This window comes from Tamandua tetradactyla, chromosome 13, assembly GCF_023851605.1.
Source record: "Tamandua tetradactyla isolate mTamTet1 chromosome 13, mTamTet1.pri, whole genome shotgun sequence".
Taxonomy (NCBI): domain Eukaryota; kingdom Metazoa; phylum Chordata; class Mammalia; order Pilosa; family Myrmecophagidae; genus Tamandua; species Tamandua tetradactyla.
The window spans coordinates 17142452-17165414 of record NC_135339.1 but is presented as its reverse complement, the minus strand read 5'-3'; the positions used below and the strand labels follow the sequence as shown (position 1 = coordinate 17165414).

The window sequence follows — 22963 nt, the reverse complement described above, 5'->3', positions numbered from 1 at the left end:
GATGTAGAAACACAACTCGTGCAGACGATGAGCAGCTCTTATGGGATGCAAGGAGAGAAAGAGGTTAAGGTCTGGACCACGGTTCCAGATAGCAAGCCCATTTGGAGATCATTTCCCACGATGCAAGCTGAGGAAGGCTTCTCCCCCCACTGCCAAATGCTGGATGCCTGCCTGTGGGGTGGAAGGTCCGAGGCAGGCTCCTTGGTAGGTTGTGTAGGGGGTAGGGTGGGGGGCTCCTGAGCTTCAAACACTTGAGTGGTTTCCAGATTGATTTCAGCTGCAGCCGGAGCTGTGCCTCCACTGCTCGCAGCTCACACACAGTTTAGATCTCACCAGAGGCAGAAGGTAAGAATTGCCGTCTGTGCTTCTTGCACCAAGAACCTGAGATTCTTGGAGAATTCTAACCCAGTCAGTTAGAAGGGTTTAGGGGAAAGGGGCAGGGGTGCCAGGTAAAGAGGATGGGATGGGGTGGGGTGGGGTGAAGGGCCCAGTAGGTGGAGGCAGGTGGGAGACTGGGCAGCACGTCTCTCCTTCGCTGGAACTCAATAATCATAGCCATGGGTCTCCTGGCAAAGTACTACCTGGCCCAGATCTCTCCGGCTCCCTGTTACCATCCCTCCCTCCGCGGGTCTGGAAGGCTTTGCAGGTAGTTCCCTTAGAGAGGCAAAGGGGTGTCACCGTGATCAGCACCCCCCACCCCCAAGTCTTCGTCTCGGGACCAGGTCCTGGGACTGTCTCTGCTCTGACTTCATGGGTCAGGTTGGGCAGACTCATACTGCCGTTCGGGAGTCCTGGCTTTGTGGCTGGCTCTTGGCTGCCAACGGGGAGAGCCCAGGGCCTGGGATAAGACGTGGGCCACGAAAAATTGAGGGAGCACGTGGTTTCTCAGCCCTCTCGCTGTCCACGATGGAGGTTCGATTGCCCTCAGGGAGGGCCGACCTCATCCTCTCTACTCTGTTCCGTGTGCCGGGAGGAGGACCAGTGGGGGAGCCTTGGGAAAGCAAATTACCCAGGGAAGAAGTTGGATCCCTTATACCCTCCTCACCCCTCGTGGACAATGGTATTTAGCCCCAGGAAGAAGAAGCTGAGCAAGTAGAGTAGATAATGGGCTCTCAGGGCAGCTTCTTCTAGAGCGAGGCCACGCAGCTCCTGATTCTTGGGGACGGCAGGAAAGGGGGGTACACCAGGGGGTGTGCACCACCCACCTGCCTCAAACTGCGTGGCCAGCCTCCTTTCTGACATGCTGGGAGTGCCGTCCCTGAGCCCCCACCCCCACCCCAAGGGGGCTGGCATGTTCATCCCTTCACCCTGTCCTGAGCTCCTGTCTCCTCCGTCCTGCTCAGGTGCTGTGTCTGATGAGATGGAGCTGGGGGAGACTCTGGCTCTTGTGCCAACCCCCCACCGCCACCCCATGGCACTTAAGCACATCTTTGAGTAGCGAAGGGATCTGTCCTGTGGGAACCCAAGTTCTTCGCAGCATGCAGAGTAGTGGGGGTGCAGGGAGGGCCCAGGGTGATGGGCAGTGGGGGCCCAGGAGGGGACAGGGGCAGGACTCTATTCTCAGCTGCTGGGGCCGCTTAAGGCTTAAAACTAGTCCCCTGATCACGGTGTTGTAGGGGGGATTTGGGGGAATTTCCCCCCCAGCCTGGGAAGCAGATGACTCAGGCCCATCGCTGGAGAGCTGAGAGTGGGGCCTTATCCACCACCCCCCACCTCTTCCCTCTCCAACACACCTGCTTTGCTGTTAATGCTATCTAGTTCTTGAATGGCATTAGAATTTCCCCGTTAATGCCATCTAGTTCTTGAATGGCATTAGAATTTCCCCGCCTTCGCCCTATTGTCAACAGAGAGTAAGACCAGAAAGGCTGACGTGCTCCAGCCCCGCTGCAGCTCAGCTACTCTTAGGTGGTCACTGAGATTCTCTGCACCTGTCCTCAGGTGAGGCTGAGGTTACCCCACCACCAAGGCACCGTGGAGGCCCAGCTGTGGCAGTGGGCGTCTCCCTGCAGGCCTGGCCTCACGGAGAGCTGCACTTTGACCCAGTTCTCCCTGCCTGCCCAGGCTCATCCTGTCCTGAAGCCTACAGGACATGGGCGACGCCTGGCAGAGGTGTTTATTGGGGCACCTCCAAGAAGAAAGGGGCTGTTTCAGTGAAAATGCCCCCTTGAGCTTATGTTGAGGCATCTGTTCGCATGAACTTGAGGGCGGAGCTAAGTGGGATGGCCCAGAGGGCAGTTTGAGGTGAGCAAAGAATTTTCCAGGCTGGGGATTTCATAAAGTCCTCCTGAGACTGCAGCCGGCCCCGCCTCCGCGGGGGTGAGGGGCAGCCAAACTGGTTTGGGAACGGGCCGAGGTTCCCCAGGGTTCAGTTTCCAGGCTGAGTTCACACGCCTGGAAGACTCCTTGCCCCTGCCAGCCCCGGCTGCCCTTGGGGAGAGGGCTGGGAGTGTGCAAAAAGCAGTGCTGGGGAGGGAGGGAAAGGCCCGGCGGCCCTCTCTCGACCCGGCTGTCCTGCGTGGCCTGCCGAGCACAGAGAAGGCAGGCAGCCGTGGGCGGGTAGCCGTGGGAGGCCCTGCGGACCCGGGCAGGCCCCAGCTAATGAAGATGGGAGCAGGCAGAGGTGAAGAGGGACATGGTCACTCATAGCCAAAGGGTCAGCAGAGCATTCCTCCTTGTTTTGAATTTCATACCCACCCAGAGCAGGGAGCACTCCCTGGGAATGATCTAGAAAGCCAGGAGTTGACACTCGATTAGCATGTCTCTATGGCAATGGAGTGATGTAGCCATTTTGCAGGAAATGAGATTTTTTTCGCTCTAGGAAAACTTCTCTGGTTTTGTTATGTTCTAGGGGTCATCTGTTAGGGCCCCCCAAAATTCCCCCTACAACACCTGATCAGGAGACTAGTTTTACACCTTAAGCCTTAAGCGGCCCCAGCAGCTGAAGATACAGAGTCCTGCCCCCGCCTCGTCCCCTCCTGGGTTCCCCATCACCCTGGGCCCTGCACACTGTCCAGCTGCCTGACCTCAGTGAATCGGGACACTGGGTTCCTGAACTCTTCCTCCCGCCACCCACGCTGGGGGGTGGGAAGTCCCGTCCTGAATGTGGACAGGCAGCTCAGCCTACAGGACCTGCAAGGGCACAGAGGGTCAGGGAGGCAGCTGGGCTGGGAGAGACACAACTCAGGCCTGCAGACTCAGCCCAGCAAGAGGAGGGCTATGGCCTGAGAGGGAAAGAGGCGGCTCACAGTCACGCAGGGAGTCAGGCAGGCTGGGGACAAGAAGCTGGGGTGGCGGGCAGACTGTAGACATACAGGCTGGCGGGCAAGGCACGGAGCAGCCGTCTGGGGCACACTTGCGCACAGGTGCGTGGTGTCCTGGACTTGGGGGTGGGGGGAAGGAAAGCCATTTCAGACCTGCAGCGGGGCCTGGTTTTGAGCCCCAGGGCTGAGGAGGATTGAATTGCCCCCTTTTGGGGCCTCCATTTCCCCCTCCACAAACAGGTAGGGGGGTGGGTGGTCTCATCCCTGGGCGGACCGCCTCACTGGGGTTCTGCGAGGTACAGATTAAGGAGAGGGTGCCAGGCAGCCGGGGGAGTGGGGGGCTGTCCATTCATCCCCACGTGAGGCCCCATCAGGTCCATGCACCCATAGTAGGCGGAGCAGGGAGGAAACAACCTCCTGTTCTTCAGACACGCCCATGGGATCCCACACTGCCCCCCTACCGCCCAGGTTAAAGGCAGCGCTGGAGCCACCATGCATCTCATGAGCCGAGCAGCCGCTGACCTGGCCAAGTCGGCACTTCCTGTGCTGCTTCCTTCTGGAAGGTGGTGACCAGAGGGCTGGGCCTCTTTTTCTGTTTCTGAGGGCACCTGAGCAGCGGTGGGCCTGTTGAGGAGCGCAGGCAGGAACGCCGGCCCTAGGGGCCCCAGCTATGTGCCAGGCAGAACAGCAGTTTCCTGGGTGGTTCTGTTTCTCAGGGGTCATAGGTCAGACCACCCATTCCTGCTGGGAGGAAGGGGGTGAGTGCAGGAGTTCTGAGGGGATACCGGCCAGGAGCTGAGGGGTCCACCTGCTGTCCCCAGCTCCCTGTGACCATCTCCTTGTTTGAAGCCAGGGGAAAGGCCCTTTGCATACCATGCTACTGGCCCAGTGATGGGAGAACGGCTGCATGGTCTGTGCCGGCCCCTGCCCTGCACCCCAGCCATAGGTGCTCTTGAGAAGGAAGGGGTCTTCCCGGGCAGACTGCCGGGCCACGGGCCGCTGCTGGGCTCAAGTGCACCAAGTCAGAAGTGGGTGGCTGTCAGGGTTGAACTCCATGGGGGCCTGGTGTCTACCCAGCATGGGGCATACGGCAGGGATGGGCAGTCGGTGTCAGGGAATGGGGCACACCTGGGAGCCGTGGGGAGCATCCCGTCTGTGGGGGGAGATACAAGGCTGAGCCCAGGAAAGAGGAGCATTTTTATGCTCTTCCTGAAGATGGGTGAAAGAGATTATATTTTATTTGAACAATAGCATGTAGGTGGGGAGACATGCAGGGTGGGGGACAGGGAAACTCCTGATTCTGGGGGGAGCCTGTGCTGAATAACAACAAAAGCAAAAACAGTTTATTCTTACCTCATGCTTTCTATGTGTCCTTTATGTTTGTTCGCTCACCTGATCCTCAGATCAGCATGTGAGGCTGGAATATGTATCACCCACATTTTACAGAAGGGATGAGCAAAGCACAGAGAGCTTAAGTAACTTCCCCAAGGTCACACAGCTGCTCGGTCGCTGAGCTGGAGCTTGAACCCAGGTGGCCTGCTGTGGTTTTCTTGACCACTCTGCCTTCTGGTAGTCAGAGATGGTCAGTGTTCCCCTGCTTCTGAGTTTCCAGTTGGGACTCTTTGGGCACAAGGTTCACCATCTCTCATGAGGTTACAAACCTCTCATGAGGTTACAAAGCTCTTTACTTTGGGGCTCCCCACCAGCCCTGTGAGCAGGAGAGGTTCCTTTCATTGTCTCCCCCATCTTACAGATGAGTGTCATCTCAAACCCCTGTGTCCTCCTGGCCCTCTCTGCACCTTCTTTTCTCTGCATGGGGTGTGGGGGACTGGACCCCGTGTTCCCCAGGTACAGGCAGGGACTTTCCTCTGCATCTGACCCCCAGCTTCCTTGGGCAGTTGCTCCAGGACCCCACTTTTGGAAGGAGGAAGAGAAGGGCGAGGGGGCAGGGGCAGGTGTGGCCTGGGCCCCAGAGGAAGGAAGAGGAACTGTGCCTCCAGGGACAGCTGTGGGGGCCTCAGTCTTCCCCTGTGGGACAGACGCCAGGACGTGAGTGTGGACACCACCCCGAGCAGGGCTGTGGCTGGCCATCTCTCAAAGTCCCGCTAACTGTTGTCATCTCTGCACACCTTACCTGGCATTTCTCACCATTTGCGTGGTCCACTGCTGCCGGGCCTGGCACACAACGGGTGCCCATCCCAAGTGGGTGGAAGTTTATCTGCTGGCCACCCTGAGCCTGGCTGCCACTCACTGGGCGTGATATCTGCTGACGGGTTTACGAACGGCAGGGCACCAGAGTCACCCATCATCAGGGTCTAGGCGCCATGTACCCGGTGTCTGTCTGTCTGCCTGTCTGCGTGCAGGGTTATTTCTAGCCATGATTCATTTCAGTCTGTTAGTCACATATTGACTGCAGAGCAGGCGTGAAACCCTGTGCTGGCTGCCGGGGTTGCAGAAGCGAATTGGACGCCCCCAGGGCCCCCAGCTCACACTGTCACCAGTTCGTCCTCTCATGCCCCTGTACAGCCCCCTTTCCTATATGCACCTGCCAGGCATCTGACATCCAGCAGGCCCTGTGCTGAAATGAAGAAAAGAGGGGATCAGAATTGCATCTGCAGAAAAACTCTTCCAGCCGCTTCTCGAGCATGGGCTGCAGGCAGCTTGGTTTGGAGACTGAGATAAATGATAGGAAGCTCTTGTCCCAGTTCCCGGGGCGGGGGGTGGCAACGCGGGCTGCAGTAAGGCAGCAGTAAGGCAGCTGGAGTAGGGAAGATGCCTAGGGGTCAGAAACAAAGTCATCGGGACAGAAGGCCATTTGGATGCAGGGGGTCTGGGTGGTGGGGTGGGGTGCAGCTTTCTGAGGGGGTTCCAGGTGCCCACGGGACACTCAGGTGGGTATGGGAGCAGCGAGTCAGAACGAGGCTCGGGCAGGGGATATGCTTCTCTAGGCAGGGGGTGCTCAACAGGGGCAGAGCCCACGGCAGGGGTGACTGGTTGTTCTGTCCCATTCCCCCCGCAAGGCCCTTCACCACTGGTGCCCAGGCTTCCTCACCAGGCGATGGGATCACTAACCCTTCCGTGGCCACTTCAGCGGGTCTTGGTGGGTTTATGACGCTAATAATGGGTATGGAACCCTTTGGGAATATGAGATTAGTATTTTTATTTGAGTAATGAATTGTACTTGCATCCTCCGGGGGCTCTTTTCTGCTTGGCTCTGCTCGAGTCTTCCTCCCCTCTCACTCCTGGGGGTGTGGTTTGAGGGTGAGAGGCCTCTGCTTCCAGATGCTTCCTCCCTCTGCCTGCCAGGCCCTTCCCAGGCACCTGGAAGTCCTGCCCCAGCCCCAGGTGCTACTGGGACCTCAAGTCTCTAACCCCACAGCAACCGAGTGTGCACAGCTCTCTCTTCCACGCACACGCTCACGCAGTCCTCTCTTCTCAGCAGCCTTTTAGGCTGAGATGCTCTTTGGTATTTATCAGGCCTTTGTTTCACTTTGCATCTCGCTTCTCCCAGGCTGCTGCGCCTTTGATAATTCTACTCATTACCCCTGGGCCTTCGCACCCTCCTCTCCAGACTGCCTTTCATCCCCCTAGCCCCCGAACCCTTCCTGAGTCCCAGATCTTACTGGGAACTGGCACCCCAGGCCTTCCCCTTCCAAAAACACCCCCGGCCTTTTCCCCTCTGGCCCCAATGGCTGCCTCCATTGCTTCTTCCTTTTCAAGCCTCAGTCCAGCCTCCCCAGCCTTTTGCCTGCACCCCGTGACCTTGTTCAGTCTCTTTGGGGCTCTTAGTTCCCAGATTCCAGCCTCCGCCTCCCCTTCATTCTGCCATCGCAGGATACTGTCTGCTGACAAAGGCAGCCTCGTCCCCATCTCCTGCCTGCAGCAGGAATTGTCTGGGGACTTCAGGCTGTGCCCTCCCTCCTTGGCAACCCCAGCAGCCCCAGATCATTTTCTCACCTGGCAGCACCCAGGGTCGTGACTTTCCCACCCGGTATCTATGAGGCCAGTGGCCTGGCATGAATTTGCTCAGCCAGTCCTAACAGGGCGTCTGCTTTGTCCAGGTGCCTAGGGCACAGGAGCATGGGTCGAGCCTGGCCCTGCCCCTTGCGGAGACGGTCGCACCTGATTTTCATTTTCCATTCTCCTAAAGGGCAGTGTGGGGTAGTGGCACTGTGGGTGGAGATGGCAGAAAGGTCTTGGGGACCAAATGTTGGGAACGGTGCTCTTCCTCAGTGTTCCCCACCCCCAGACCTCCTTCCCACACCCTTCCCAGCTCAGGCTCTGGCACGTTGTCTCCATTTCTATTCCAAGGAGGGCAGCAGCTGCAGGTTCCCCTGGATTCCACATGTGAAGGAGGCACCTGCTGTCACATTCACCGTTACTTTAGGTGCCACTTGGGAGGGAGAGGACACTGCCCTCCGCGCCACGCCATGCCACACATCCACTCTAGGACACACCCCTATTTCTACCGCTTGGCACAAAAGCTTTAGGAGGGGGCCGGCAGCCCCTGCCCTGGGAGAGCCAAAGGGGCTGGCAGGAGAAGGGTGGGGTAAGAGGTGTGCTTTGGGCCCTGACTTAGTTTCCCAGGGCTGCCGGAACAAAGTACCGCAAACCTGGTGGCTTAGACAATAGAAATGTGCTGCCCCACAGTTCTGGGGTACAGAAGTCCAAAAGCCCAGTATGGGCAGGACCCTTCTTCCTCTGAAATCTGCGGGGGAGAGTCCTTCCTTGTTTCTTCCTGTTTCTAGTGGCTCACTGATCATCCTTGGTGCTCCCTGGCTTATATGGCATGTCCATCTCTGCCTTAGGTGTTATGTGGCCTTCACTCGTGTTTTGTCCCTGTGTCCAAATTCCCCTATCTTACAGGAACCCCAGTCATATTGCCTTAGGGCACACCCTAATCCAGTTTGGCCTCATTTTAACGACTCATGTCTTCAAAGACCACATTTCCAAATAAGGTCACCCACATTCATGGGACCTGCCTGAGGTTAGGATCTGGCTGTGTTTTTTTTTGTAGGGCACAGTTCAGCCCATATGAGGGCCCAGCCACCTGGGTTTGAATTCTAGCTCCCATGTCAGCCTGCTGTGTGACCCCGAGCTAGTTGCTTGGCCTCTCTCTGTCAGTTTTTTTATCTGTGAAATGCGCGTGATGACAATGCCTGTGTCATCACTGGGCTGTTTGCAGGGCTAAATGAGACCGTAATGCCCATGTAATGTGCGTCCCTATTGCTGTCACCTAGACTGGCCTCTCTCTACCCCCAAAACCCAGGGCAGGCGCAAGTCTTAATCACGTCTATGTCCTCAGTGCTGAGCATGGGGCCGGCTCAAGGTGGCTGCTGCTATATGATTCTTGTCCTTAGCTGGTGGAATGAGAACCGTGGTGCCCTCTCCTTTCTGGAGAAGCCAGAGAGACAAGCACAGGCAGCAGGAGCACTCATGGTCACGTTTTCTCCTGGCTGGAGTCCTTCTCCCTTCCACTGACCCCTCAGGGCTGCTGCCTTGGGCCATCTGGACCCTGGCTGTGAACTTGAGAATGCCAGGGGCCCGGGAGGTGCCAACCGAGATGGCTCGAGCCTGGGTCTCAGGCTGTTCTGGATGTTAAGGAACCCAGACCCCTAACTCTCAAGACGGCCACTGTGGGCAGAGTAACCACGCTCTGCTCTGCTCTGCTCTGCTCCCTGCTTGGGGAGGCTCGGGGGGGCCCTAGGGAAGCTGAAGCACCTTTCTTCCGGGGTCACAGGTTCCTCTCCATTGGCTGAAACAGAGGTAGAGTTAGCTGCCATTGGTCACTCACCCAGCACCAGGTGTGCTGCCCGTGCTACCCAGCTCTAGTCCCAGGCTCCGTGACAGTAGCGCAGGCAGTCCCAACAGCGCCCCTGTAAAATCATCACACACACACATACACACGCACGCTCGCATGCACGCACACCATCTTAGAGATGAGGAAGGGAGACCCGGGAAGGTTGGGGAATTTGTTCCGTGTGTCACCCAGGTAGGCAGTAGTGACTGAGCCGGATCAGGTGTGTGGATTGGAGTCTGCCCTATTGCTGCTCTCCCTGTGGTACAGACAAGATCGAGGAACTTCTCTTCTGGGCTGCTGCAGGGTACAGGGTCCCCCAGTCCTCCACCCACCCCCGTGCTCCCTTTCTGGCCTCTACTGCATACCCATGGCTGATGGATAATCCTCGTTTACACTCATATCCACTCTTTGAAGCTGGCCCTTTTGTACCCATTTTGGAGTTAGATAAACTGAGGCTCCAAGAGGTGACGGGGCTTCTAGGAAATCTCTACCTGGAAAGTGGCAACACAGGATCAGCCGCTACCTGTGGGACTGCAGAGCCCATTTGCGTGGCCTGCCCTCATCCCTGCCTCTCTCCCGAGTGTGCTGTCAGACTGGGTACTCCTGGGGGGCTGCTGCACTGGTACTTTCTGGGGGGAGGTGAGAAGGCTGCCTGGAGGAAGCGCCTTAAGAGACAGAGCCTGGAAGATGTCTAAATGCTAGGAGAAAGGGGGTAAGGAAGTATTTTCCGGGCCAAAACAGAGGAGCAGGAAATAGGTGGTGTATTGTGGGGGTGGCAAGTAGAGAGCTGGGCTGGGAGCCTGGTAGGCACCCTCAGGGTGAGGGCCCTGCCTCTCATTTACACGCCTCTACTTACACTGTAAGCAGAGTACCACCTACCCCCAGAGACACCCGGTAACACTGACATGCACCATGCCCCCTCTGCATGCCTGGTACTGCTGTAAGCACCGTCCAGGCGTTGGTCTCGTGTGAACTTCCCGGAAGTCTCAGGGGCAAACACTCATACCATGCCCATTTTACAGATGAAGAAACTGAGGTCCAGTGTGTCATTTGCCCAAGGTCATACAGCTGTAAGTATTGAAACCAGACCATCAGGGTCCCTTGTCTTTATCGCAGGGGTTAGCCGCCCAGTGAGGGTGAGATCAGGGCCACATCACCATGTCATGCTAGGGCTGGCCTGTTGTCCTAACCTGATTTGGACTTTCCCGGCGGGAGCTCTTGGTGGGTTTCAGCTGGGGCACTAACCCAGCCTGCTGATGGCAGGGCCCTGTGTGTTCCTTCGCTGTGGGGCTCCTGCATACAGTAGGTGCTCAGCAACTGGTTGTTGAATGGATGGTCAAAGACCTTGATAGCTAAGGTGAGAGTGGATTGGGGTCGGGGGGGTCCCGTGAGTTCGTTTAGGCAGACTGGCTTTGTGTGCTCACACGTGTTTTACACTAAGGAGTCAGGGGCACGTTTGGAAGTCTCGCCTGAGGCTCTAGAGTTGATGGTCAGGGTGACAGGCTGTCCCCCACAGCTGCCCCAACCCCGGCCATGGGCACTGGGGGACCAACCTGGGGGTGGGAGGTGATCGCAGTCTTGGACTCTGTCCCACTGGGCTGGGTGGGACCACAAGTGGGGTCCACAGAATACTGGCCTGAGAGCCAGCTCGGCCACCCCTGAAATCCGTGTCCGCAGAGGGGAGGGACATGAGCATGTGCCACCAAGACCAGGTGGGCTGCTGTGTGCACTTTGTCCAGGGGAAAGGGACACGGCACGTCGCTGCTACTTTAATTTGATAAGTTGGGTGGGGGTAGGGGTAGGCTTGGGACCAGCTGTCCTACCATCAGCTGGCAGTGCTCAATGGGATGAGTTGGGGCTGGCTGTGTGGCAGGAGAGCTCCAGTGCCTGGGGTTCCCCCCCAAATCCCGGGCTCTGGGCTGCATGATCCCTCTTAGTGTCCCACCCCACCAGCTTCAGACCAGAGACATCCAGATCTAGAGAGGTGGACAGCTCCGCCGCGTGCATCCAGCATAGACCTCATTTTATGGCAGCCATGGCTGTGCTGTCATCCTGTCTGTCCTTGTTTAAATGCTGTCTGCCCCTGTCTGTCTCTGTCCATCCAGCTGGCTCTCTGACAGTGCCCAGGCTCCCTCTCTGGCTGCAAACACCATGTGTTGTCATTAGCCGGCACTTGCCCTAGAACGACCTATTTTGGTTGACGCCCTAAAGGGAACACGCCTGGCATCTGTCTGCAGTGCATGGGGCCGGGCACCACCAGCACGCCTCTGTGCCAGCCGATCACGCAGGCCGAGGCAAGGAGGAGAGGGGCAGCGCCTCTTTGTGCCGCCCTCTCCCCCCTCCTCCTTGGTTGTAGGAATGCGACTTTCCTGGCATCTCTGCTTTGTGTTGGCCACATGATGTTTGTATCACATTTACGCACAGCATCCCAGACCCTCCTACAGCCAAGCCCTACTGCAACAAGCCTTCCTTTATGCTCTTGACGAAAACCACTCCACCGGTAATCCAAAGACGAGGGCTGTCCTTGACCAAGCAGGAGACGGTCCTGTGACATTGGAGGACGCTCTGAATCCCTTCCGAGGTGCCCCCGACCCCAGGCAGAGCGGGCTGGCTGGCTGGCAGCGGGCAGCCTGGGCAGAGAGCGGAGAAGAAGGTGCCTGGGAGGGGGAGGCGGCGGGCAGCACCATCTGCAGCCATCCTTTGTGCTGGCAGCGCACGGTCCCTCCATCACTGCGCAATCCAGCGTCCTCGTGCTTAGCGTGCAAATGAGCTCCCAGATGCCCAGTGACCCCTGCACAAGCAGTGGTAACTAGGGACCTGGGAGAAGAATAGAGCAATCTGGAGATGCATTTTCTGTTTGTTCCAGCTGCTGTGAAAGGGCCGCCTCCCCCTCCAGAGGAGGCAGATGTGTGCCAGGCACCCACTGCAGGGGCATTTTGCCATAGTTTGGGGGCAGACATGTACCGGGGTAGGAGCATCTCCCCTCCTGCACCCTCCTCCCTTTGTGGGCGCTGGTGGGGTGAACCCTGCAGAGGGGCCTGGGTGCTGCAGCCGGCCTCACCCTCCCTAGTGGGCCTGGCCCAGGGCCTCTGTCACCCATTGGCACCCCTTCTGGAGAGGGGCTCAGGCTGGATTTCAGCTCCACTTGCCCTCTCGGCTGGGCCCCTTGGTGCCCCCACAACTGAACCCTACAATAGGGCCCCCACTCCTGAAAAAATCACTGCCCTTCCCTTGCCCTTTGGCTGCCCGTGACCCTCCAGGAATGCAGATGCCCCTCTCCTAGCCACCTTGCAGCAGGGCTTGATGGGCTGGGTTTCTCTTAACAGCTGCCTCCTGGCCTCTGTCCACCCCATGAGAGGCTGAAAGAACCCAGCTGCCAGAGGCTCCCTTCTGCTGCAAGACACCAGGCGCCCGCCTTGTCCCCTGCTGAGAGAGCCTGCCCGAGGGCTCCGTGCGGTGGGGGAGGGAGGGACGTTTGAGTGGCAGCCCTGCCCAGCCACTCTCGGGCACAGGGGGCTTGGGAGTCTCCCCCAGTGCCGGCTGAAAGCTGTGAAGGGTGGGATTCAGAAGAGGCTGGAGGTGCTGGGAGGCCATGGTCCCTGAGCATTTGTCTTCTGGGGGGTTCACGTCTTCTCCCACGCCTCTGGCCCAGCCTCGGGTTCCACCTCCAGGGCTCATGGGGTAGGGGCCCACCTTGTGTCTCTGCTGCTCTCAGGCAGTGGTTGTTGTAAGCAGGCAATCTGGGCTGCCTGAGCCTCAGTTTGTCCACCTGTAGAACAGGAAGATGGTGTGAGGCAGATGCGAAGAAAGGATACAGAGGCACCAAGTACAGAGTCAGTACAGAGTCAAGGTTAGGAGAACCTGAGGAGGAGGGAGTGAGCTTTGCATTCTGCCAAATGGCCGAGTACTCCTAGCTAGAAATGTCCCTGCCACTCCCACTGGCTCACTTCTGCGACCACCAGGCCGGTGGAGCTGCAGCGCCCCCTTCTGCTGACGTCAGCATTGGCTGGGCTGGGCTCGCCCCTTTGTGCTCCCTTACCTTCTCATCAATCTCCCTCCTCACGCAGCCCCAGGAGGAAGGCAGGGCAAGGGTCACTACCCTTCTTAACCTGCAGTCACCTGGGGCCCAGAGAGGGTCCAGGAGCTGCAAGAGTCACACAGTAAGTTAGAGACCACAGCCTTCCTGACTCCCAGCTGTGGGTTTTCTGGGCAAGAAGCTTCAGGGATTGCTCTGCAGACTCCCCTGGGCTTGAGAACAGGCTCTAAGAACGTGGTGGACCATCATAAATCTTGTGATATTATGCCGCTGGACCCAGTAGAAACCATGCTGAGCTGATGGTCCAGAATTCCAGGGGCTGGGCTTCACAGAGAAGTCTGGGGGTGGAGGGCGGCCCCTGCCCCCTGCCCCAGCTTCCCCTCTACTCCATCCTGCATCATCTTTGCCACCTCTGACCAGCACCACTTGTAACAGCCAGCAAAGGTGGCCATCCTCCAACCTACTCTGAAATCCTCCTTTGAAGGCCTCGGTGACTCTCCTGGTGTCACACGTGTCCGAGTGCCAACCGGGCCAGGGAATGGGTCAGGCATGGCCAGAGTGTGGCACCCACTGACCGTCCTGTTTTTCTTGCAGCCCTGCTCTCCTCCTGGTGCGAAGAGCTTGGCCGGTTGCTCCTGCTCCGACATCAGAAGAGCCGCCAGAGCGACCCCCCCGGGAAACTCCCCATGCAGCCCCCCCTCAACTCCATGAGCTCCATGAAACCCACTCTGTCGCACAGGTGAGCGGCACGTGCGTCTGGGTGGGAACCCAGCAGCCATCCCTTGGTTCCCCGGCCCTCTCTGCTCTGAGCAGCATGGGGGGATGTTACATTTTCCAAAATGCATTTGATGTTTTTTTGGTGGTGGTTGTGGTTTTTCTTTTTTTCAGTCCTCCTGGTGGAGTGCCATTTCCCCCCATCAAAAAAAAACAGGTTGAAAGTGCCACATTTACCCAAACAACTGTTTTGGTCCTTTGGTAGAAACTATTTCTTCTTGTGGTTCAGGATTTCTGGCAGAAAGTTAGAAATCTTTAGCTCGAGCTTGCCCTCTTTCCCTTGCAGGGTCTTGGGTCAACCCAGAGAAACAGGGGGCTGAAAAGGGCCTTAGGAAGGTCACAGAGCTTCCAGACGAATCGGCGCCAGCGCAGGCTGACCAAGCCAGGCTGAGCCAGTGCAGTGGCCACAGGCGGGAATCGGCTGGCCAGGCCACCCTGCACCAGTCTCAGGAGGAGCGCGTGGTCAGGGCTGGCAGTGCCCCTGGTTAATGATCTCGTGAGTCCCTTGCTGAATGAGAAATGCTCTTTCCGAGCAGTCTGTGGCCAGACCCTGGGATGACAGAACCTGTCGTGCTGTGTGCTCCTGCCATGCAGGTCCCTGCTAATGGCCTGGAGGGACATTTGCATCACCTCAGGCAGACCCCGGCAGGGACATCAGGTGTTGGCTACACAAGATCAATCGAATTAAAGGCTCATTGACAGACGGGACCTTAGATCTGGTTAAGTCCAGTGCCCTGCCTGAGCAGGACTGTCCCTGACTTGTGGTACTCTGCCTCACCACCTGGGATAAAACCCACCATTACCAGGCACTCCCCCATGCAGGACCGTTGGGCCAGCTGTAGCACAGACGTAATGGAATTTAACTTAGGCATCATACTTGGCAATTACCGTTGTAATCCTGCCTCTTACCATCCCACCATTCTGTCTTTCCCAACCTTCCTTCCTCCAGTTCATTCATTGAAGTTAGTGATGACAGGGCAGAGCCCTCCAGCCCCTACCTGCCCCCAGCCTGCCTGGCTGTGTCCACTCAGACTGCAGAGTGCTGCAGATCTGGAGCGTAGCCATTCCTTTGCCAGGCCTTTGCTGACTTCGCTAAATGCACCTGATCGCTCAGTCCTGGCAGTATACAGAGACGAGGGATGTCTGCTTGAGGGGCTGGAGCTAGCTAGGTGGGATAATAGGAAGCCCTAAGGCAAGATTGGGAGCTGGCAGATCAAAATAGCAAGTCTATAAGGGCATCCTGGGTGTGACAGGTGAACAGCACTCAAGGCTCAGAAGCAGGGAGAGGGGCTGACTGCCCTTGAGGAGGCGGTTCAGAGGTCATGGGGCCTTGACCTTGAAGGAGCTGCATATGAGTGCCAAGCAAGTGCATTCCAGGAGCTCACACTGACCTCCCCGACAAATGCTTTGGGCCCAGGGACAAGCCCCCTGCCACCACTGCTACCAGTATCTTCAGCAATCTGTCCATACACGTGGAATGACCGAGAATGTGAAGCAGGCTGGTCCTGAGATCTTGATGCCAGTCTGGCATTGATTCCAGGGACCTTAGGTGGGCTGGACACTTGCTAAATATTGATGGATGACCAGTCAGTTCCCAGCGACGGGGCTTCCTGGCTGGAACACAGGGAGATGGCAAGTGTTCTGCGCAAGAGGGTCACCGCTAAGAACTGGAAGGGCAGCCGGCTGCAGAAGGGACGTGACTTACCCAGGAGCGTGGCCTGGGCATGGTTGCTCAGGGCGTTAACTCAGGCCGAGTCTCCCCGTCCACGCTGCTGTGGGCCCCTCAGGCTCAGGGAGACGTGTCTGCTTGTCAGCTGGATTGGGACGGATCCTTGGGTGGGGAGAGAGGTACCCGCTCTTCCGAGGGTCCACACCTCACCCATTTCCCATTTTATAGTGGAGGAGTAGAGACCTGAAAGAGGAAGTGTCACCAGCTGAGCAAAAACCAGACCCCAGGAGCCTGCTGCAGCCATGGCTACCCCAAGGAGACAGTGTTTCTGCGTGGCCAGAAGGTGGCTGGCTGTCCATGAATTTCCTTCAGGAGAAACCCCTCATTTCCAGGGAATCCCTACTGGGGCTCAATGCCTTTTAAGTCCTGAATGTAATTTCCCACACGGGGAGGAAAGAACATGGCAGAGAAACTCAAGTACTTTCACAAACAGGAACCTGTTTTGACGTGTCATCCTGAACCGCTTTACCAAGTGGCTAGCAGGAGGGAAATCCCTCCTGCTTTTCCACATAGGAGATGCTGGGCCAGGGGTGGGCTTGGGTCCACTGGGATATTCGGGGTGCTGGTCTGTAGCCTCTGAGGACAAGTGACTGTGAGAGGGCCAGGCAGCCCCTGAGCCTTGAGGCCCTGCCCCTGGGGATGGCGTGAGCTTCAAGGGGCGTATTCTACAGCTCAAGCAGTCCAGTTGTGTCTTGGGGCTGCGCGGCTTCAGGCTGTGAGTGAGGGGGCTGGGTTCTGACTCCCAGAAGCTCTGTCCCCCCCAGGGAGGCCCTGGGCAGTGGCAGGACCCCCTGCCCAGCCCAGGAGCTCCTGTTAGAAAAGGGTCAGGCTGCTGCAGTTTGAGAGCAGCCTGGCAGCTATTAAGAATTTTGATCTTCCCACACATTTGGGTAGAGTTTACAGCGTGTGTAAACGGTCTTTAGACACACTCCCTGTTTAAGCCTCCTCACAGGGCTATAAGTTAGGCAGTTTTCAGGAGATGCACGGAGAGCTTCCCAGACCCCTGGATGAGGGGCTGGGGCAGCGAGAGCTGGCCCAGCCAGGTCAGGACCCAGCCCAGGGCAGGAGAAAGGGGCCCGAGTGAGGGCCGCAGTATCCCCTGCAGAGACTCGGCAGCAACCTGTACTGGATGTCAGCAAAGCCTCCCCACCTCCCTTCTCTAGATTTTTAATGAGTAGTTAAAAAAGCCATTTGTGATTAGCACATTGTCCGTATGCAAATCAGTGCTGCAAAGGTAATTAAAAGCCTAACAAATCTTGTTTACACTTTCAATTTGACTACAATCAAGGCCTGTTAGAACTGGGGAAGATCCAAGATGCAGGGATCCCACCCCTTCCTTCTCCAGGTGAGGGATGTGGGCTCCCGGAGGCAGAGACCCCTGGACCCTGCTGGCCGGATTTCAGCTCAGCTCGGCGGTTTTGGAGCTGGGTAACTTTGTGCATTTGTTCACCCTCTCCGAGCCTCTGCACCCTCCTCTGTAGACTAAAAGCAGGGACAGAACTTGCAGCATGCTTGTCACCAGGTCGACACGTAGGGAACATCATGGACGGGTCATTGGTCCCCCACCCTCAGTCTGGCCTGATCAGACTGATGTGCCCCTTTGAGGTCAGCTGACAGTGAAGCAAAACCATCCCCCCAGTGGTTTCCTTTCCCTGGTCCCATCATACCACCTTCACAGCTGTCCTTTTTAGCTCGGTTTTTACATTGCAGTACCTAAGGTTCGGTTTAGCGTAGACTCTTCTTTTTGCCCAAGAAAAGGGAAATGAAAATTTTGTTAAAAGGTATTTGAAAGTCCCATAAATCCCTGCTCCATCAGTTCCAGATTGCCAAAATGCAAGGATCTTTTCCTTCCCTCCTTCCTACTAAAAAATTTTAAAACCCTCTAATATGCAGTTAGCTGTACAAGTTCCTCCCTAAGTTTCACCGCAGGGAGGGAAGGAAGCAGGCTCCGGTAATTGTGGTGATGGAGAACGCAGCTAATGGTTCCCCTAAATTAAACGGGGAGGGGGGCTTCAGCTCCTCACTGGCTTGGCATTTCATTAGCAGTAACACCACAGCCCTGCCCAGAGATGGAACCAATATAGCCGAATCAGAGAAATTAATTAGGATCTGACAATCCCCTTAATGGGAATTGGTTATTTCTCCCAAATAAAGAGGTTGTTAGAAGTGCAAGAGAAGAAATAAACCAGCCCTCCCCTCCTCTTCTGCGTAGATGATGCCACAGGGGGTCCAGGAGCCAGAAATCATCCCTCCCTCATCCTGTGCATTGCTCATTTTCTCTCATATTCAGCAAACATGGTTCAGGGCCCATGGGGCTAACACTTGGACATGTAAACTATCTACTAGAGCGGCAGTGTGAAAATTCTCTGTAAAATATGTGAAAGTGCTGAAGGAACAGCAGAAAATGCCCTAGGTTCTGCTTAGGAGAGTTATAAAAGGGACTATCCAAGTTGGGCTTTAAAGTATAGGTAGGAGTGTGGTAGTTAGAGAAGGAAAGGTGAAAGAATCTTGGGGAAAGCCTCCAGGGTTTGGAAAATGGATGATTTCTGGTTAACAAGCAGGAATTAATAATGATACCTCCTCCTTGGTAACACATTTGCAAAACTCTTCTCAGCACCTTCGGAGTAACTCAAGTCAGTGTGAATACCTCCGCTGTGTCTGGGCTGGAGAACTGGGAAAAGGTAGAAAGAAGTACAGCTGAGCAGTGACTCCATCAGGCACAGTGCTAAACTCAGCGCATCTTCTCACACTTCTTGGGAGAATGTTAGTCCCACTTTACAAATGAGGAAGTTCAGGCTGACTTAGAGTCGCTTGCCCAAGGTCACAGAAGTCGTAGATGACAGAGCCAAGGTTGGACCCCACCCAGCCTGAGTACCAGCCCACTTAGTTAGCCACTTATCTACGCATCCCCCCCCCCAACAGAATATTGACTATTAGCCTCAGAAAAAGCACTGAGTCAGAGTCCCTAAATCTTTGCCAACCTACCCCTCCAGGCTCCAGCAGGTGATTTGAGGTATAAGCCTGCCACATCATTTGGACGACAGCCTACCTGTGAGACCCCACTTTGCATCTCTCTCTCCATGCGTGCTGGAACTCTTGTGGTCTTTTGCATTCTCTTCCTTACCTCGCTGGTGCCACGATAGCCATCCCTGCACAAAGCTCTGCCTCTCTGACTTCTCAGTTCCCTGAGAGGGCCTGTGGGATGTAGTAAACCAGGCCTGAGGGCCTGGAGTCCCACGCATGCCTGATGCGGTTCTTTGGGCTTTGACAGTGTCTAGTCCCCCCAGCAGCCCTCTGAGGGAGATGCGTGATCACCCCCACTTTATAGATGAGGACACTGAGACCTAGAGAGACCTAGGGTTCGTTTGCTCTCCTCTCTGTCCCTTTTCCCTGAAGGGCTAGGGCCCCTGGTGCCCTGTGTGTCACAGGGTCGCTGGAGGTGGGCAGGGGTCGGGTTCAGGGAATGAATGCAGCAGTTTGATCCCAGGTGGCCCCCCAAAGGTGGGCCCAGAGAGGTGGCATTTCCCTCTGGCCTCATTCTACAGCCAGGGTTTGCTGAGCCCTGGGAGTGTGTGAAGACCATGGGGGGCCCAGGAACTTGGGGAGTGAGGGTGGAGCTCAGGCCAGTAGGCGCGGTGCGGCTTCCTGGAGGAGCGTGGCTGGAAAGGAGGAGCAGCCTTTTCAGGGCAGGGGTGGGAGCATACCAGGCTGAGACAAGGTTCAGAGGTGGAAATGCACTGCCCTGAGTTCGGGGGCACCTGGCACTTATATCTGAGCTTGGCAGATAGGGCGCTGCTAAGCTTCTAAGTGGCTTCAGGGGCCACTGTCTCTGCAGGTGGAACAGGAATCTGGGGGCACTTTCAGTTGGACAGCTTGGCTGGGAGTAGCTTGTGGCACAAAATTGGGCCATGCTGCTTGGGGACATAGCACAGTGGGGCAGGACACTAAGAGTGAGGTATGTACAGGAGGAAGAAGCTTCCCGGTGGGAGGACTTGAAATGCCAGCTGCCTCTCACCTGAGCTGGGTCAGTGAAGGGAGGGCTTGGACCTCAGGATCTACCCAGAGGTCAGGACACCCTAGGCCTTCTCTTGGTCACCCCAGGTGTCCCCTCCACCCCAGCCAGGCCACTGCCTCTTCAGTAGGAGCCCAGGAACGTCACTCTCCTTGGGCACCAGGGATCCAGGCAGCCACCCAGGGGCAGTGTGTACACCCAGACGGACTGCCTCAGTGGGCCTGCGGGGCGGTGCCTCCTGTGCTGACAGCAGGAGTCGTCCCCCGCCCCAAGGGAGATGAGTCATAGTCGCATCGGTGCGGCTAGCTGCTCTGGGGGGCTGCCACTTCTTCTGCAGCAGGTGCATGATTCCGTGGAGGCAAGCACGTCTCCCCGCCGCCCCGTAGCCTGTGTCTGCCTCCTCCCAGTGCATATGCACAGACCATCAGCACCCCGGCGCCGACACACGCGCTCGCCCCCGTACATGCGTGCACACGTCAGCGTGCGCTTCGCTCGGGAGGCTGGGGGTGAAACTTCCAGCCAGCAGGCGGGATGCCCAGTTTGGGAACGTTGATTAACTTCGCTTCTCACCGGAGCCTGGGCTTGGAGGGGGCGAAACAGGAAGCAGCCGTTTTCCGCCCACAGGGCCCACACGCTGCTGCAGGGCAATCGGGAGCTTGTTTTTTTTTTTTTTATTTTGAGGTTGTGCAGCATCCCTGGGTGAGCTCTGGGGCCTCCCCGGAGCTGAAGCGTCAAAGCAGCAGGTGTTGTCCCCCTGGGCCTGGGCACGGCTCTGCTGGTCTCCCAGGGGGCTCCCAGTGGATCTTTCTTTCTGAGCCTGCCCAGGCATGTTCTAGAAGGACACAACTTCTGTCAAATCTGGACATCGGCTTGGAGGGTTGGGTTGGTGGGAGCTTGGGAGCCAGAACATGTGCAGCCAGGAGTTCCGAGGGGAAAGGGGCTACTCGAGCTTCTGCTCTGTTAAAGCGGCTGGGGCATCCTGTGTTCCCCATGGGCGCCCTGCAGGGAGCTGGGTGTCCAGGGCTCCAGCCTTCTGTTTTAAAACCACACCCTGCAGGGCCTTCCTGTGAGGCTCTGGGGAGCCAGCAAAGGAGGAGGCTTCTCTCATTTTCCTTCTTCTCCCACCTCACCCTCTCCAGATTCCCAGCTCCCCAGTCAACCTCTGCAGGTGGAGAGAGTCTGGGCCTCAACCCCTTTCCACAGGCCACTGCCCCACGTCACTTCTGGCTGGCAGGGGCGAAGGGGGTGCGGCAGAGTCCCTGAAGACAGCTCCTCCCCTCCCTCCTCTTCTCATCCCAATGCTTGTCCCCAGAAACCATGAGTAATGTGAACATTTGTGTCACTCTTCAGTTGGGAAAGCTTTTGTCTGCCTTATCTCCTTGGAGACACATCTAGGCATGTGTGACCGAGCTGTGCGGTTGGGACTTATCTGAGACCCGCAGCAAATACACATGTGACACCCCAGCCCAGGGCCCGCCAGTACAGGGGTTCACGGATTAAACTCCCCGTTACTGTGTGCTTGTGCTTGATGATTTTTCGGTTTTATTCCCCTTTTTTTCTCAGGCTGGTGGCTCCGTGTCACACCCCGCTCTTGTTTTGTGACCTGCCGTTTGGAAACACTGTGGAGAGTGGGGGCCTTCTTAGCCCATTTTACAACTGGGGAAACTGAGAGCAAACAGGCTTGGTAACGCGCACCAGGTCCCCAGACTAGCGAGGAGCAGGCGTGGGCCTGGGCCGGAGGATTGGCCTCCGCCTGGATGTGCTTCACAGCTGCATCAGAGTGAGGCTGAGTTGTTCTGGAACCCTGTAGGGAAAGTAAGGCCAGAAGTCTCCGAACTCAGCCCCGTTTGTGCCCATTTAACCTTGTAGAGCTGGGCTCCAGGTGTTTTCTATTGGGTACAGCCTCTTGCGGAACGGGAGGGGTGGCTCCAGGCCTGTGCACTTGCCTGTTAGCCCACCAGTCCACTGTGTCTGCCCCAGTAGCCCTGACATGCTTCTAGGTGCAGAGGCAGAGATTGAAGGAACCTAAGCCCTTGCTCACAGGGAGCTTCTGTGCTGGGCTCAGGACCGGCCGTAATCAAATCATATATGTAATGTGAAAAAAGACAAAAAGCCAGGCTAAGGAGAAGAGGGAACGTGGGGGTCACTCTTTCACCGCCGGAGGTCCAGGCAGCCCCTCCAGTGAGGTGGTGTTGGAGCCGAAACAGGAAGGAAGCGGGGGGCCAAGCCCAGCAGAGGGAGACCCAGGAGAGAGCAAGTGTGAGCGTGGGTGATGGTGACAGTGAGGTGGCCCTGCCTCCAGGTGTGTCACCCGTGCAGGGAGCCCATCATGCTCAGCATGCCCAGGGGCCCCCTGCAATGAGGTGGGGGGTTCGACACTCAGATTCCCTGCCCGCCCTCCCCGCAGCCTTCCTGGGAGCCCTGGCCTTGGGACTGGGCTCCTTGCAGCCCCCTCATTCTTAGTGAGTGTTGGCCCACCTGCCAAGCACGTGCACCGCCCCAGGCCCTCCACCTCCAGGGCCTGGACTGGCTCCTGGGCCCGGCCGGGTCATCTTCTCCAGGTGTGAGTGGCATCCTTTGTCGCCTTCCTCTGAAGCACAAGCCAGACGAAGGCATGAGCAGCTTTCCCACGGCCCTGCCCTCCAGCAGAGCCCCCACCCACCCCAGGTTCCTGGCATGGCCCTTTGCAGCCCTCGCCCCATCGGAGTGCCATGGCCAGAGGTGGTACAGCAGATGTGTACTCTCTGATTTTCTGCTCTTTCTGGGATTTGGTGACCCTCGGTGAGAGGGGTGGTGCCAGAAAGGGGCAAGGCAGCCTTAGCCCAGCCCTCCTGGGGCCCAGGCACCCCTGGCAGGGTCTTTGTGCCGTGGCCCTGCCTGGCCCTTCTCAAGCTATACCTGGCGCCTCTCCGAGGGATCTGGGTCTCATCCTTCACCTGTACCACGGCAGTTAATTGGAAGCAGTCATGGGGCATGTTGCTGTGTGCAGGAGAGGGCGTTTGGCTCAGTTTAAGTCTTTACTTCGATATTTGGCACATCCTTGTGGTGGGGGCAGGGGGTATGTTACTGAAGAGATGGGTTCTGCTAAGCCTGGTGAAGGGACCAGGGGTGGGGCATGAGAGTGGCTGGGGGGCAAAGGAGGTGACCATTCAGAGGAAGGCAGAGCAGAGTGGGATTAGCCAACAGGGCAAATGATTCTTAAGTGTAAATTGGGACTTTTTGCCCTGCAAACCCTCGAAGCCACTGAAGCTCTTTGGTTGTACAAAGTATTTCAGGTGTTTTAAGGAGATGAGTGTGGCAGGGATATGCCTGAGAGATTAAGGGTGGGGGGCAGAGGAGGGAGAAAGCGACC

At 57.1% G+C, this 22963-nt stretch overlaps 1 protein-coding gene across 1 annotated transcript in view; it reads left to right on the top strand.

The window, feature by feature from the left end:
- The window catches only part of ZMIZ1 (zinc finger MIZ-type containing 1), a 200120-nt gene that overhangs the window by 151520 nt on the left and 25637 nt on the right, over window positions 1–22963 (top strand). The window contains 1 exon segment of the mRNA XM_077124775.1: window positions 13691–13835. Within this exon segment, the coding sequence (XP_076980890.1) occupies window positions 13691–13835 (145 nt within the window).